Source organism: Aythya marila (genome assembly GCF_965140915.1).
Source record: "Aythya marila genome assembly, chromosome: 3".
NCBI lineage: Eukaryota > Metazoa > Chordata > Aves > Anseriformes > Anatidae > Aythya > Aythya marila.
In genome coordinates, this window is record NC_139044.1 from 88,721,246 (window position 1) to 88,738,979 (window position 17,734).

A 17,734-nucleotide genomic window follows, 5' to 3' on the forward strand; every position below is an offset into this window, starting at 1 on the left:
GAGGCCTTGAAAGCCCAAGCAAAGGATGATAACAGAGGCTAGAGAGCATATAAATATAAACCATGAGTCATCGTTTACCAGTCACCAAAGAAACATAAGCTACAGAGCAGGGCAAAAACAGTTTTTGGCATAACAAAGAGAACAAAATGAATGTATCAAATATATACAAAGCATCTCATTTACAGTGAAAGCACAAAAGACATAACAAGAAGGATTATAAGAGTGGTTGTATGCTTTGCAAGAACAGGCACAAAAGAAGAACAAAGAGGGAAGAAAGGAAAAAACACTCCGGCACCGTCTCCCACCCCATTTAGGATCAATGCTTCTACAATCCCCAGCAGGTTCCTCTCACCTTCGTTAAAGAAAGATTGATGTTTTTGGTTTGCCATTCACCACAATCTGCTGCTACAAATCAGCAAGTTTATTTATAGTGCTCTCTTTTTCTATATGCATGGGTCAAGTAAATTACACTTCTTGAAAACTTGGACTCTGGCCTCCTTACACAATACACTGATTTGATACAGAGCCAGAGAAAGATTAGTTGCAACAAATTATACAAGTACACTGTGCAATCATGGCAACTCATTGATACCAAAGAGAAATCAGAAGTATTGCAGAAGGCTTGAGAACAGAATAATCTGCTAAGAAATAGAGAAATTACAAGATAATGATAAGATATTATTAAATTATGATGGGTCTTAAGATCATCTCTTAGTGACCTCACAACTACCTTGGCAGCAGTGTTTATCATAACTCCTAGAAACACCAACACAAAGAAGCTGTACTACTACCCTCAGAAAAATCTGATATTAAAATCTCTATAGCAACAAATATGCGGTCACAATTTAAACACTTCAAGAACACAAACAGAAATAAGAGCTTGTGAGATCCTTGAGAATATTCACAAAATGCTGGAAAAAAACAGAACTTTCCTGTGGTGTAAGGAATCTCAAAATCCACAAAATATCACTGAAATATCATCTCACAAATGCTAATAATCAAAGCACATTCAAAATTACATACTGAAACGTGAAAAATTCCTTGGTATCTCCAAGGTGCACCAAACAAAATCAGCACTGATCACACTATGCAACAGTGTGTAACGGAGAAAATTTAATACTGCATATATCTGCCTAAATGAATAATCAATGGCAAAGCAAACAAGCTGTCTTTGATGACTTCTTTGATGTTTTTGTCTTGTTCTTGATAGAAATGTCACATTCCCATCATAAACAATATAGAAACTAATATTTCTGCTGTAGCAGTCAGAGACGTAGGTTGACTCTAGCAAGACCTGAATATGTAGTTACGGAAAGTTGGCATATTTAAAACCTGCTACTTGAATCAAAAAGCCATCACCTCTCTCACCTGAAACAAAACCCTAGCATTTCCTTGTTGAACAGCTAATTGCTCATGACAGAGTCATTAAAATCTTCAGACAGCTGAAGGAAGAGGAAAGTTGGTAAGCTGTACAGGATTTATAAGACAATTAATTTACAGACACAGAGCAGCTGATCTACATTTTTCCAGAAGATTGTTAATTAGGAAATGTAATACACTTTAGGAACTCCTAGAGTTGTACAACAATAAGAAATGAGATTCTTGGAGAGAGATGCTTGCCAGTTCCTGAAGATCCCCAATATTTTTGTTCCCTGTTGTAGAATTAACCTTAAAGGGACCCTCAGGGTAGAAAAGATTAGTAGTCCAGAGGTGGGAAACGGGTTACAATAAATATAGTATTGATAAAGAAAACAAGACTGGTATCAGTGAAAGTTGTCTTTGGAATGAAGACAGAAGAAATTGGTAATAAAAACAAGGTATAAATACAAAATATATAAGACTTCAATGCATATACACGAAATGGCAGACCAAAAAGAGAAAATAAGTTTCCAGGTATAAAAATATCCAGGACAGCATATAAAACCATGCTTAATTCCTAAACCATGCCCTAAGCTGAAATACCGATTTGGAATGGATTAAATATCAGAAATATCAGAGAAAACATGTCAGTGATAAAAGCAACCAGAAAGATTTGTTTGCTTTGAATTTCACTCCAGAACTTTTTTTTTTTTTTTAAATTGATTTTATTACTCATCTCAGTATGTTATACAATAAAAATAGTCTGATTTCACCTTCTCTTCATAGTTATGCATTTTATTATTAAAGGAGATGGATGTCTTCCAGGTTTGATCTGCGTGACATAAGGCAGAAAGCACACAGTAACTTCTGTATTAAGCAAATATTCCTGTAATGCTTCATACATCTCTGAATAAAATACTATTTTTCTATTCAGATAAATTATGCACTCACTTCAGCATCAATTAAGAAAACTTGCGTGATCTTTGAATCACAATGCCTTACAATGGCAGACACGACAACTGCATAAATGATCTGAAAAATCTGTGCTCAGAATTTAGAAGAGAGAATGGCAGCTCTGTCACTAGTAGCACTAGTAGGCAATTTTAACTTTCTTTTTTTTTTTTTTCTAGGAAGTGCTTGTAGCTGCAAAATGTTACAGCTACATACAGTTACATATACAGACAATATTCTTATTAGTATATATTATACTCTTAGGGAGAATTCTTACAGATCTCCAGTAGACCTTTTTTAATGATACCTCCTTGTCTTTCTATTCTATTCTTAGGATCATGACAGGTTTGAGAGAGAAAGAAGAAATGTCAAGTATGATTTAGAGCAATTAGGTTTAGAAACGGGGAGCCGGGGCTTTACACTAACAGATGGACAGTCCACCTACCGTTTTGAGTTACAGAAGGAAAAAATATGGGAGTACAAGCGGCATGGGAGATACGTATCCTGCAGGACAGATGACACAGTAGGTGTGCAACCAGACTGTGGACTGAGCCTATATAGGAGTGCAAAAAGCGAACAGGGAAGGATCTATCTTTTGGATGAATTTGGAATGTGGCTTGCAGGGATCAACACTGTGATCACTTCTATCTTAGATGCTTCTTAGTCATAAGCACACAGACACAGACAGACAGACAGACACTCAAAACTCCATACCTCATTATAATGCTTGTTCAATGAATCCAGAATTCCTTTTAGTCCAGAAGGACCCTGTAAGGAAAAACATATATCAGAAAATAATTTTAATTTAGCTAATGTTATGTTTACAAACCTGTATTCGAAGAGTACTGGGACTTAGATTTTTATTTGATTATACAGTAAATTATTTTGTGTCAGATCATTATATCTTTTTTTCTTGGCACAAGGAGAAGCACAGTCAGTCTCAAAATCCTTGAGTTTTGAAAACTGGCAACTTTTTTTCATAGCAAATCAGTCTGCCAGAGAAGGCAGAGGTGACATTCATATCAACTTTAATAGGAATCTCTTCTAGTATGAGCTCAATTTTCACTCCACAGCATTTTAAAACTTCTTTTCAGTAACTCAAAGCACAAGTTTTGATGTAGAAGCAGCTCCTACTGTGAGTAAACAGGTGGATTTTTTAACTTAGAGCACTGAAAGTGAAATTGAGGAATGCCAGAATTCTCTGAAATACCAACTTTGTAGTTTTATGGATATGCAAGTTTAGATTTATACAGACACCTTTCATCAAGAATTTGAGCAAAGGAGAGCATTTCTTACTTACATGAAGGCTTAGGATGGAGAGATTAAAAAAAAAAAACAACACAACACAACAGACCCTCAATAAAATTTTTAAGTGTTGTGAACCAGGGCAAAGCACAAGAAGTTGACTAAAGATTTTATGAACTAAAAGTTAGGAAAATTTACAAATTAGCACAGTAACTCTCCACATCAAACAATATGAACTACAGACACTTGTGGTTGCTGTAAGGAATATTTGACTACATTAATAAGATTAAAAAATCACTTTTTCAAGTCACCTGGTCTGAATTAACTGAATTTAACAGATACAGGGCACAAAGGCAACTCTTCCCTCCCTCTTCCCTCTCCTTCTCCCCCCCCTTTCTTTTTTTTTTTTCCACCATTACAGACAATTTACAGGAGCCTGCAACTTTTATGTTTATAGGAAAAATGTAGCTAGCACACATGTTCCCTAAAGATTGCTTTATAACAGTGAATTCTTTTTAGTTTTGAAAAGGGTTGTTCCTTGAGAAAACGGAGTCTGTTTATCAGTCAGAGATTCTATGTCAGAGATTGGAGATTAGTCAGAGATTTTAATTGCACATTTTCATTTTGCGTAAGGTCTTTGTGAATTGTTTTATAAGCACTGTTATTACACACACATACATAGGAAAGTAGCTTTCTACACTTTCAGAATAAGAATCTATTGAAAATTTCCCCCATTTTTAAGCTAAAGGACACATAAAGCTATTACAGAAGTCAAAATTACTTCTCACACATGGACGGAAATTTGTCCAGATGAAAATACTATTGTTTTCCACTATGAAAAGTCCAGATAAGACTTCCTTAACAAGAACTGCTGCCAAATTCATGCAGTGCAACACCAAGACTACAGAGTATTCTTAGGAAAGTTGAAAAAACTGCCCATTGATAGATGTCACCTAGAGATCCAAGGAAAATACTAAAATGTCATGTATTCAACTGTGTAAATACTGATGAAAGTTTTATTGCCAACCAGTAATAATGGGAAATCAGTTACTTCTACTGTATATACCACATCAAACATCACATCTTGCCTCACTCCCTCTTTGTTCCCCAACATCAGAAGAGACACAAGCCCATATTTTTTTCTATTCATTTTTGAAGTGGATTGTCACTTTAAATTTAGAATGAAAAATAAGATAAATATAGTCATGATGTTTCAACTGAGATGCTCACTCAATTCTGATTACTACAGTTAATGGCAGAATTTCTACTCTGATATCCATATTAAAGATGACAATTTAGAATTGGGACTGAACCATGATGACACTGCATACTTATTACATGTCTCAACTTCAAGACTGTTGTTTTAGAAAGGACTCTGTAATACAGCAAGCTGTCAAAAAATCAGAATTTATCCTCCCTTCTCATTTGCCACTATGTTGTTTCCTTTACGTTCCCTCCCCCTCCCCCAGTGGAAAACCAGTAAAAATGAAACCACTGCAATAATGAAATCCAGGAAGGATCAGATGCTCTATCTGCCACCAAACTTGACCTCTCAGATATTATTTGTACATCAAATAAATCATTTCTGACAAAATTGAAAGCCTTTCTATATGTCACTGTTTTGAGAAAATGACATAACCTCAAGAAACTCCAAAACTATCTTGTGACTAAGGCAGCTGAGGGGAACTTAGGGAACTTGGGTTGGATTCTTGACTACATCAAAGGCTTTGTGTTACGAGGCAAGCCACTTCTCTGTGTTAGTCTTCCCATTTTCAAAAATTGACATAAATGTAAGTATTCTGTCTGTCTTTCTATAATAAAATGAATTAAAATAATAAAATTTTGTACAGCAGAAGAAAATACTTTTATTCAGTATATTTATTTATTATACTCTGAAGTCTCTACAGGCAATAAGCAAACTAGTATTATTGGCTTGCAAACGCACAAGCAATGAAATTAACAGAAGTTTAAGAATTACTGTGCAGGCAATTTCTATCTTTTGAATGAGAATTTTGCACATCTGCCACTTTGGATACTTTTCAAACGTGCTCCTCTGCAAACACCAATCAAAAGCTCACTTGAGCAGGGTTTCCTTTTTATTTATTTATTTATTTATATATATTTTTAAATTGTATATCAAGTCATGTAATTGAGGTAACCAAAGCACACAGAGAATACATGTGCATGAATAAGAAAAGAACCAAAAACATCCTGATTATTTTTGTGAATCACAAGCAGGTTTCAGATGTTGCTTCTATAGTCAAGGTAGGAACAGAAATACAGGTGTTTAAAAGAAAATAGTTACAAATTGTGAAATTACTGGGGTTTACAATGTATTTTTCTCCCTTAACTTTTCTAGTTTGTCTGCATTTCTGTAAAGATAAGATTGCAGAAAAATTTACCCAATCTCACAGTCTGCATAGTAAAATGTGTAACAACTGAAATGCACTGGTTGCACCTCAAGAACAGGCCATTTCTGAGAACACAGCGCTGAAAAGGACTCAGTCTAATCACTTTATTCATCCATTTCAGATCTGCGCCTACCTATTGAAATAATATACTGCTCTCCTGATTACTATAATGGAAAAAGAACATGAAACACATCAGTGCAGATGTATAATATTGTATAACTATTTCTAAAGAAAGCACGATGAAGGCATGATGGCCTGCCACAATAGAATACATTAAAATACATTTTGATATGGAATTTAAAAACTTAAACGCGCAGAAACAAACAATATGACCAATCATTGCCAGCCATTCCCATCCTAAGCATTTCCAACTTTCTTCTAAAAAGCAGCAGAATGTCCAACAATACCAGAAATGCTACTGACAATTTTCACTTACCATTACTTTTGATTTTCTGTTTATTGTAATTAACTGATAACATTCATTCACTTTCAAAATATTGGTAGAATGACAGTATTTTCCAAGGCAGAGGAAATGAGATTTCCAAGGCAAACTGCTGGCTACTTAAGATAAGTAGGCTGGTGGCACTGGCATATGTACTGAATAAAATGAGACCAATTCCAAGTATATGGAATTAAATGAACAAACTCAAGTAGCCTGTGAACTTCTCCATTGCCTCATATGGAACATTAATGAAAAAGAAACCTTATTTTAATTTAAGACTTTAAGGAGACTTTAAGCTAATCTTCAAAAGAAAAATGATTACGTTGATAAAGATAGGAAGTTCAGCCCCTTGCAAAGGGAACTGGTGAACTAGTTTTTGATATAAAGAAGCTGATGCTTCAGTTTCCTGCTTAAAGAAACTTCACATAGCAAATGTGAAGCAAATCCATTCAGGCTACAAACAGTAACTGTGGATATGTTGGTATAAAACAGCAGAGATGCAAGAGGATGAATAATCTTGATTGCAGTGCATTATTAACCTGTGATTTAGGAGACCCAAAGTTGATTTGCCAGCTCTGACACATACAGCTTGTTGGACAAGACGATACTTGGCCAAAGTATATAGTCCTCATGTTGCCCACCTTTAAAAACAGTGCTGACAGCATTGCCCTTCTGCCAAACAGTAACACTGGGCAGAAATCTTCCTCTGACTCACCCCAAAGAACACTGCTTTAGTAGTTGAAGTATGTAGCACAACTCTGGCTTGTCACTCTTTATTTTTAAAACAGTTTGATGCTCCTCTGCAATGGGAACTACCGAGAAATGGAATTCTTCCAGTCCTAACTGTTCCAGCAGAGGCTGAGAAAACTGGGACAGAAAAGATAAGATCAACACTTGATGGAGAAACCAGTAAAACTACTTTTTTTTTTTTTTTTTTTTTTTGTACTATTTACAGAAGTAAGGCAAAAAAAAACCAAAAAACTCTTTTGAACCTTAGATAGGTATCACAAAATCTGTTTTGTGTCCTGTACTACCCTGTTTCAGTATTGGTATCTCCTACAAATGACCATAAGATGTAAAAGAGTTCCAGACATCAAGCAGCTTGGAGCAGAAGAAATAGAAACATAAATGATTGTCTCTTAACAGAACTCTGAACAAAACTAGGCACCTACCTGTCAGCCCTACACCAGAAAAGCATTTTGCCTAAGTAAAGATTACAGAATCAGGCCAATGCATCACTATGCCAAGAGCATATAAATATTAAGGTCAAACATCTTCCATACACATGCTTTTAAGTATTGAATAAAATACTGTTGCTGGAACTAGAAAGTCTATGCATTAAACACATGAAAAAAAAAAAAAAAGCTATGTTTTTCTGGTAACCCCTTCTGTGTTGCTAAATCCTGTAGATGTTTTTGTTAGCAGCTACCGCAGAAGAAAACTATCAGTTTAGCTCTACAATAAGATCAAAATGCTACAATAAGATCAAAATACTTAAAACCTCAGATCATCCTACTGTGAGAGTATTTCTTTTTGTTTCATTTATGAAAGCATTTTGATTTCAACGTAGAACCATGCAGTGTGGGATAACCATATGTGAAAGAGACAGTATCTCTTTCAGAGGCCTTCAGAAGAAAACACAGACAAGAAAATGTATGAAATACATTTGAAGAGTACACAGATTGATTTCACAGTTGTAATATCCAGAATGGTTTTGAGGGATAAAGGAATAGTGGATTAAACAGAAGCTTTAGTTTTAAAAGGGAGGAAGCGATCCAAAAGCACTAGAGGGAGCTGCAGTTCTATTTAAACTATTTGGATTCCTTGTTTTCAGCATAAATTGTTGTGCACTGGAGTGTGATGTGTGAGCACACATCTCAGCTCTCTAGCAGTGATATAATAGAACAGTACTCAAAAACAACATCAGAAAGCATGGATGCAAACCATGAATTCTGAATCAGAAGGGAATAACAGAGCATTTTAAAAGTCTACAATGTTTAATAAACCTTAAAAGAAATACTCAAAGGACCTAGAAATCATCATATGGGTAAGCATAGGGAAATAGTTCTTAATAACCAGTCAGGAAAAATATTCATTGACTCCTTGCCTTTTGTGGGCATAGGATTTGCTCCAAAGGGAAAAAGTGACACAATAAAGGATGCCTGGAAGAGATGCATAGGGAGTCCCGCTTTAACTGAGTAGGTTTATCACCATGTGCCAATAGATCTACAGTTCTGACAAAGTGATGTGGGTTTTTAACCAAAGATGTACAGATGATCTTAAGGGACTGGAAACTAACTACAAGCATCAATTTCACATGGGAAAAAATCCCCCAAAAACAGGCTAGAATAAAATATAATGAGGTATTGAGAAAGTGTTAGAAAAGTCAGAGTAGAGGCAGATGGGAATACAAAGAAACCCTTAATTGCTGCAATGCCAGAAGTAGCTGAAAAGTAATTATTTTGATTGATCAAAACTCATGTCACCCCTTAGCAATGTCCAATTTACAGATCTTTTGATTGTTCAGCATGTGGTCTCATACGTCCTTCCTCCCCTTTGGAATTGTGCTTTATACCAACTCTCCTGAGCATTTCATCCTTCTGTCTGTTCGCTAACTTCCTCAAGGAGGCAGAACTTTCCTTCTTACAGCTTTTTTTTTTTTTTTCCTTTTTTTTTTTTTTTTTTTTTTTTATCTTTTTTCCCCCCCATTGCTAAACACCTGGCTGTTCTCCTAATATCTAAATTAGGTACTCAGACACATGGCATAAACTGATAAATTAATAAGGTAATTTTGTTAACACTCAGTGTGTGCTGTAGCTACCTTCAAAATTAATGACTGAATTACCTTTTTCTGAAATAAAATTTTCTTATTCTTTTGAAGCATGAACCAAACACCAAATGTATATATGCCAAATTTATGATAGACACCAGCATGCAGGTGTGATAGTTCTGTTGTACTTCAGAACCAAAGCAGAGGCTGACCATATATCCGTATGGATGAGGAGGTTGGCTCTACTATTAGAAGCGCAGTTACTGTTAGTAACTGGAAGCACCATAAAGCAAAACTTAGTATGTTTAGTATGTTCATCCCACCTTGGGAAAGATGGAAGGAACGCTGAATCATGTTAAAAACTTGCCAGTATGTACCAGCTTTAGCACTTTAATTATGAGTGTACTACACATTAGTAAGCATTACTGCTTACACAATATACTTTTTCTATGCTATTTTGTCAGTACTGGAAAAAGAATTCAAGATGCTATTGTAGCTGTATCCAAAGCAAGAACTGCATCAAGACAGCTATACAGAAACAAATACCTTTAACCAATATTTAGGCCATGACTGCTTGAGGAATGCTTTTCTGGGGTATGGTCCCCAGACAGAGCTCTTCATATGGATGCTTCAGTACTGACAAAGCTGAGCTTTGCATTGCTGTAGGAAAATCTGAAATAGGCTTCAGTAATAAAAATGCAATTTAGCTTCCACTGAATGTTTCTGGTATGTCTGTCAAAGACCATACATCTTCCCAAGCCTGACCTGCCAGCAAAACTATGATAGCAGAAATCTGTAATGGAGAAACAGCTTTTCATTGGTTCACAAAAAGTTAAGCAGATTAGGTCTCTGCTATGTTTTTGTTTTCTATTTTTTGTCTTTTAAAGGTAATTTTTGGCATTTGTATTAAGAAGGATTCTGTATCATGCCCTTTCTCTGTTTGGATACCCCCAGTCTGCAATATCACTTTAGCATTAGTAATCCACAGGGTACAAAAGACTCAAAAAACAAGGCTTTAATGCGACTGTATGTAGGGGAGGAGAGGGAGATAGAGGGATTTTTAACTACTTAGCTTTATGCAGGATAAATGAACACCATTATCAATTTCCTTCTGAGCTCTTCTAGCAAGGCAAAAGGGAAATAAATGTGATTTGCAACATTTACGTGGTTTTGGTTTTAGATAAGTGTAAATGACATCTATTTCAATTTATTCATTCTATTTAATGCAACATCATTCTCTTCTCTAAAACTAAGCCTAGAAGTTTTCCCTTGCTGTGGGCTTTAAATATTTCGAGATGCAAACTGCTGACCTTTATCTATTTCAGGTAAGCAGAAAAAAGAACTGTGAAATCCTTGCTTGATACTATGAATGTGAAGCAGCAGCAGTTTACTTATTCCACAAATTAATGGCTGCTTTATATTTGTGTGTGATAGCATTTTTACAAATACAATAAATAGGAAACGTTACAAATATGATCATGTTTTCCTCTACGAGATGACCACATTCATTACAGGCTAAAATAGACCAGATTCATGCTTGATTTCAAATTTGAAAATCATGTATCTCTTAAAAAATAAATCCCAAACCTCTTAGATCTGAGCTAAAACCTTCAGTGCTTCATACTACAAATCCTTTCATAGAGTCATGTATTAATCTTTTAATTCTTCTGTAAACTCATCTGAACCACAGCTGAGTGCTCATTCCAGTGCTGGGTATAATCCTCCCCACCATTCAGACAGTTGGCACATGCTTCACACAGTCCTTCATCTTTCAAATTACCCCCTCTGAGACAGAAATTATCCCTTCATTTACAGAGCATCACGCATTTTGTAAAGTGAATGAATGCACAGTATTCACATTTAGTATACATGGCCGGTCTTTCTTTGAAATGCCAGATAATTTCTATTTCCCCCACTGCGGTTTGCATCTTGCTATTTTGCTGTGTAGTCTCCCGTATTTGTGGACACAGTCTCTTTCTCTTTGTTGTATCAAAGGGCTGGGTATAGCAGCTGTTTGATACAGCAAAGAAAACACTGATCATCTGTTTTTAGCTATAACTATGATCAGGTAAGCTGGTACAAAAATGTTAACAAAGTTCACTCTTCTAGGATAGAGGAGAAGATTTCCCATTCCCCTTGCTATTACTCACAGGAGGTCCTGGTGGTCCTGGTTTTCCAGGGAGGCCTGGCTTGCCTCGTCTTCCCTGGAAACAAAAAAGAGCAGCAGATGTTAATAAATGTTATTGCCAATGATTGATCCTGTAATAAGAATTTTGTTCAAAAGAAAGATTTATTGTCTTATTTAGAAAGAAGACATCCAAAAACTAACCAAAGTGAATACTTCACAGCACTACCTATGTATAGTACTTTTAGGATTGTTTTTAATAATTAAGACAAACAGTATATTTGCATCAATGTAACATTTACTGTCACATTTGAAAGCTTTCTCATGTGAATGCACATCGATAGTGCTATAAACAGAGTATCCTGATGATGTATAAAATTATATTTTCTCTTAGTATACCAGAGTCTGTGATGTTGAACTGTGATGCAGCAGTAGTCACCCTGACTTGTACATGAAGTATAAATGTGCAGTATAACCCAACTAACAAACACCCATATACTTCTGTGGGATGTAAGAACAATTAGAAAAAAATGAGATATTTATTTGCGAAAACAGTTCATCTTCTAGTGCACATGCAACATGATTTGCATTAAAAGTTAAAGGTCCATAAGTCTATCTAAGTTAGCAGGAGACTTTCTACTCAGTCTAAAAACATACACATACAAATATTGCAATTTTTTAAGCACAGCACTCAATTGAAAAACTGCTGTTTTCACACAAACTTTTTTTTTAAAAAAAAAGAAATCAAATTACTTAAAATTCCATAAAAATTGAAGTAATTCACAGTACTTTACATCGTTATTGCCAAGCTGAAATCCAATGCAAATTTTTTTAGTAACAACAGCTGAGAACAACTAATATCTAGGTCTGATGTCCAAAGAAAACCAAAAGCAAATCAAAAAAAACCAACAGTATTATATCCATAAGGACTTTTTTTTCCCCTGCATATGGCAAATGTAAATCAACAAAAAGCATTGAGGGGATGGTCCTAGTGAAAACGTGGCTTATGAAATTAAAAACTGAAAATACTTGCTGACAGCTCACAGTTAACACATGGGGATATTTCTGCAAGTTATTATTCCTGTATCTAGCCCTACCTCTGTATCTAATTAAATGACATCCCACAAGCTGCAGAAGTAAAATCTCAGGAACAGAGAGCGAAACCGCTGCATCACTCTTCACAGGTGAAATTCCTGATGTGTAGGAAACCACTCTCATGCTCTGCCTCTCTTTAATCTCGAACAATACTGAGAGTAAACACGATGATGGATGGTAGTAAGGGTGGAAAATCCCTTCCTCACCAGGGTAACCTGCTGCCTAGATGTCAGGGGTGCTCCTGAGGAGCAGGCCAGCAGGGTTTGAAGCCCTTCAAGCTGAAGAAAGAACTAAACAAGGGCTGTGGGGATATGTTTCACCCACTGGGCTCTGACATATGACCTGTACACTGCCACCATGGCTTTATGAGTCAGTCAGTGTGTTCTAAGGGCAGCATGAAAAAAAAACACTCAGCATATTTGGAGCGCCGAATTCCTGGGTCTTAACTGGCTGAGACATATGCTATGTGCTGAGCTGTTTAATCCTGCCAGTACTCGCACATGCAGAGCTACAACTGGGGCAGCTCAGGGTGAATTTTCAGAATCAAAATATGGCACCAGGTGCCTATACTGGCTTCAAAGCTATCCTGTCCCTCACCACCCACCCCATGACATGTCCTCTGTGTGCTGGTAACATCACCCGTGCAGCCATGTGATGAACCACAGCAAGCAACTCATCTCAAGTATGGATACCCCCCCAAAAAAAAGTAGATTAATTTTTAAAGTTCGTCAGTTCTGGATTTCATTCCCTAAGCAACCATGTAGTAAGCCTGGCATAAAAGGCCACAACACTGGTAAAGACGTACACACACATACACACACCAAAAAGAGAGCCTGTTGCTAGTTAGCACTGCCACTGAAATAAAACCCTGTGAAATATCAGAGTACGCATCTCTGGGCCTTCACCCCACATGCCAAATTCCTATTTAGATTTTACATCCCAAAGTTGAGATGTGTGACTTTTGGACTGATTTCTAGTTCAGAAAGGCAGATGGAAATTAATATTTCCCAGCTTTCTTGAAAAACAGTAAACTTTCCGAGAAAGCATGAAAACCAGAGTGAGATAATGATGTGAGTAATAAACAAATATAAACTGCTTCATACTTTTAAAATAGTTCCTCTGAGTTATAATGATCTATACTGTTGACTTCTTGAAGCACCTTCCTTTTCCTGTTTGGACTTATTTAAAGCATCCTGAGGATGACACTTAAAATCACTGCAGTCTAAACAAAGTATCAAGGAAGTGTCACGGGAAAGAAGGCAGGGCTTTGACTGGCAGACACAACTGTGAATGAGGTGTTAATTACACAGGAAAACACGCAACATGTTTGAAAGGCAATTTCGCCTTTATTTACAAGATGAGCTAAAATGTGATTTATGACATATTGCCAGGTCGAGGCTTGAAAAGCTTTCTGAAAAAATATCAGTTATTAAAAAAAAATGGGTCAGTCATTTTTCAATGTCATTTATTAATTACCAGAACACTTACCTACTCAAACAGAATAAGCACTTGCCCTACCTTTTATTCAACCCTTAGAGTATGTGCCATTAAACATTAAACATTTAGAACAGTCACAAATCTGTATTTTTAGAGGATCAAAAGTAAATGAAAATAACAAAAATTAAATGTGAAATAAAAATACCGACATTTTCCCTTTCAGAGAGGGGCAAAAATTCCAAGAATTCAAGTTAGATGTTTCTAGATTTATTTATTTTTTATTCACATCATGCATTCTTTGTTTTTCTTCTACTTTTATGGCCAGCGTAAAAGGCAGAGCAATTTTCTTTACTGGTTCATAATTGTAAACACATTTTCACTAGCAAGAATGTTTCTGATTGAGCTGTTCTGCAGATATTAGCCTGTTTCTTAGTCTTAAGAACCATTACAGCCAATGCAGCAATCACTACAACTGTACCAAAAATAAATAGGTAAAAAAGGTATTTCTGAAATGATGCATCAGCTTTTTCTAGAGAAACAGGAGTCCTCTTCCTTTTTCCTACAAACCATTCTAAACTTTAAGAAAGAAGTTTCTTACATTTCTAAATTTTTAAGTTTCTAAGGCCACTGATGTAGCAATGCTTTTTGGATGCAGAGATTTAAATTTTAGGGATACAGACAGCGCTCTGCCTGCTTGCAAGCACTCCTATTTCTCCATGGTTTCCCAGCATCAGTATGAAAAAAGTAAAGTATAAAGTATAGTAAAAGGAGAAAAAAAAAAAAGTGTATCTTTTTGTTTAGGATAACATAAAATTAAAAACTAAACAATTAGAAGGTTTTTTTTTATTTTTTATTTTTTTTATAAGCCCATTATGGTCTTGCCTTGAGCAGACCATGAGTCAGTCTGTGACTCAATATTTATGTTTTGATTCTGAGCCTTCCTTCTGCCAAGAAAGAAGTGAAAATACCTTGGTGTCCTCTTGGGCTCACAGAGTAGGGCTCAGCAGAGCTATGGCTCCAGTCTCCTGGTCAAAAGTGGGTGCTGGCAGCCCGGCGAGAGCTGTACTCTTCACTGTATGGCTGTGTATGGGGCAGACAGCTGGCACAAGAGGCCCAACAAACTGTTCCCTTGCCCCTTTGCAAGCAGATGTGCAGAGATTACAACATTAAAAAAAAACATTGACCAGCTGCACAGTGTCATTCTCTGTACAAACATTACCTACAGACAATAAATTTAAGGTGAAATTCATTACCTTTGTTTCGTTGAGTTTACTGAGCAAATACTATGGTTATAAAACAACTCAAAATATAAATAAATGTTCCAGGCATCATGCAATTCCTTTAAATCAAAAAGCAATACCATCTACACTAACTTAAAAAAGAATAATAAAATAAAGTAAGGATAAGTCATGTCAAGAGCTGTCTAAGATTACTTAGAATAGTATTTAAGGAAAATAAAAGCAAAATAGTTGTTTGCTATTTCCTTTGTACTGCATCCATTTTTGTAGTCAATCAGTGGGATAAGAATTTATCAAAATATAACTGATATTTTAGCCCATCTCATTGACTTCTGAAATGCTAGCCCTGAACTAATTTGGACAGCAGACTAGTTTCCTCTTTCCTGAGGACAAACTCCAGCTATGATACACACACAAATCATTTAAGCAACTGCTTGGTCAGGGGCAAAAAGAATAAAATATTAAAAATAAAATAAACAAGAAATTATATGCTTCAGCAACCCCCAGCTGAGTGCCTAGCTGAAGAACACAGTCAAGTGATCTCTTCATTCCTCTCTTTCTTTGCCCTTTCTGTTAATCAAAATGACTTGACAAGTTTTGCCTCACGTTAGATTGAAAGCTCTTGAGAAGCAGGGCTCTGTGCATCCTTGCGTACATTTGTGCTCTGACTGCAGCCTCTGGGCACCGCTGCAGTCCCAATACACAATGGCAGAACTCTGAATGTATATTGTAACTCCCTGCCCTCTCGTGTTACATCCATCTATTCATGTATCCCTAATTATAGAAGAGTAAGACCACTAATCCTAGTGCCTAAAATAGACTGCAGATTATTTTAGGATAAAATCGAGTGGAGTTATGTAGGAACACTGACATGATTTGCAAAATGGAATTGATAATTTAAAGACCCCACACTCGAGAATGAAGGCAAAAGTTCTTAAAACAAGCCTGTGGGAATTTTCATGGGAAACAGCTAATTAGCAGTCCCCGAAACACATCATCACATTTCAAAACAGGAACTAGTTCTAGAGAAAGTAGGAAGCTGGATTTAAAGCCGTAACTACTGCAGTTATTGGACAAGATTAATGAGGCTTATGTAACTCGTTTGCCAGGCTAAACTGAGATCCCCTTGCGTAAGCCTTAAAAACAGCCTGAAACTGGGACAGATACACCCAGAGCAGGAAGAAGGAGGAAAGCGAGGTCACCCATCTCAGTGTCCAGTGCATGGACACCTTGGCGGCCCCTTGGGCACCTAAATGTAGCCATACAAGCAGGCTCCAAGTAGTTATGAGATTGCTTTTCCATGTGCCCAAAGCTCCCTCAAAGCAGCCCAACAACCAGGCAGGCTGAATTAGCCCTGAGTCTGAGTTACCTGGGAATACATAAATGAGGTTTTCCTTTGCTTCATTCCTCAAAGCTGATTGATACACCTAACCTTTACAGATGTCCAGAAAACCAGAAAAATTGAACTTGCTTGTTCTCTTCAACTGGAGAGAGAAGAAACTGTCACAACGCAAAAGCACGCAGCCACCGCACGGCTGTGGGTCAGGGGACTCTTATCCACAATTATGATGTGAAAATGATAAGTCTACAACAAATCCACAGCCCAAATACAGTCATTGTTTTCCATTGAGTATTTAACCAACATTTTGGTAATATTTAAAGATGTCTTTGATATTTAACCACCTAATGGCACACAAGTGTTGCTAATAGGGGTTTTGTCAGTAACTGTGGTAGTGCCACAACTGCAAAACTTTTTATGTTAATCCCTAGAAATCTTATATTTTGGATATTCTGTTTCCTACATGAAAAATCCACCTTGTAGTCAATGAAACCTTGTCTACTTTGGTAATATAGTATTAGGACTTGGATGTACAATTTATTCACTCCTATTAGCCCTGGCCTTGAGGATATATGATGGTAGCTGATATATAACAAATTAAAACCTATATTAAATGTTAAACCTGAATAAACTCTCAGGAAATAAGGCCAGAAATTAAGCGATGTGCAGGAAACAAATGAAAATCTACACCTCGTATGTCATTAAAGCCTTTCACAGAAGCATAGCCCACAACACACAAGATCCTAATCCCCTGTTTTGTAAGGGAATTCACTTGGGAACTCCTTGATAATGCAGAAGTATTCCTTCGCTCAACTTTGGCTTTCTAATTTTAGGCATGATTTCCAGTAAAGCCTACTTACTTTTCTTTTGTATTTATAAAATGCTAAAAGAGATCACCTTGCCAGACTATATATCACTCTTCAAATGTATTTAATAAACATCAAAAAAGCCCTTAAACAGGCATAGCAATGCCAGGAATAAAACACTACAACCTAAATTCTTCAATGCTTCTATTACTAACAAATCTCTGCACAGTCAATCATATTTTTTCAAGTGTATCCACAGGAGTGCATTTTTAATTCAAAATCACTTCTGAAGATATTTTTCAACTACATTTCAATTTTTTTATAATGAACATCTTATTTTTTAAGTACAAGAAACAATCTCCTCTCAATTTGCTATGTCTTTTGCTAAGAGACATAAAAAAGTGATAAAGTATTTGGAAATTGGTTTGAAAATTCTAAATGAGATCTTGAAATAATTTCTGGTTTGTGATTAAAAGTTGTATTTTATGGAAAATACAACTATGGAAACTATGGACT

General features: G+C 36.1%; 1 protein-coding gene across 2 annotated transcripts in view; it reads right to left on the reverse strand.

Annotated features, from left to right (window-relative positions):
* The window catches only part of COL19A1 (collagen type XIX alpha 1 chain), a 206,870-nt gene that overhangs the window by 62,208 nt on the left and 126,928 nt on the right, over nt 1-17,734 (reverse strand). For both annotated transcript variants that reach the window (XM_082756375.1, XM_082756374.1), the window contains 2 exons: nt 11,329-11,382; nt 3,025-3,078 (listed from right to left, as the gene is read on the reverse strand). In XM_082756375.1, coding sequence (XP_082612501.1) covers nt 3,025-3,078; nt 11,329-11,382 — 108 coding nt within the window. The remainder of the gene's footprint in view (nt 1-3,024; nt 3,079-11,328; nt 11,383-17,734) is intronic.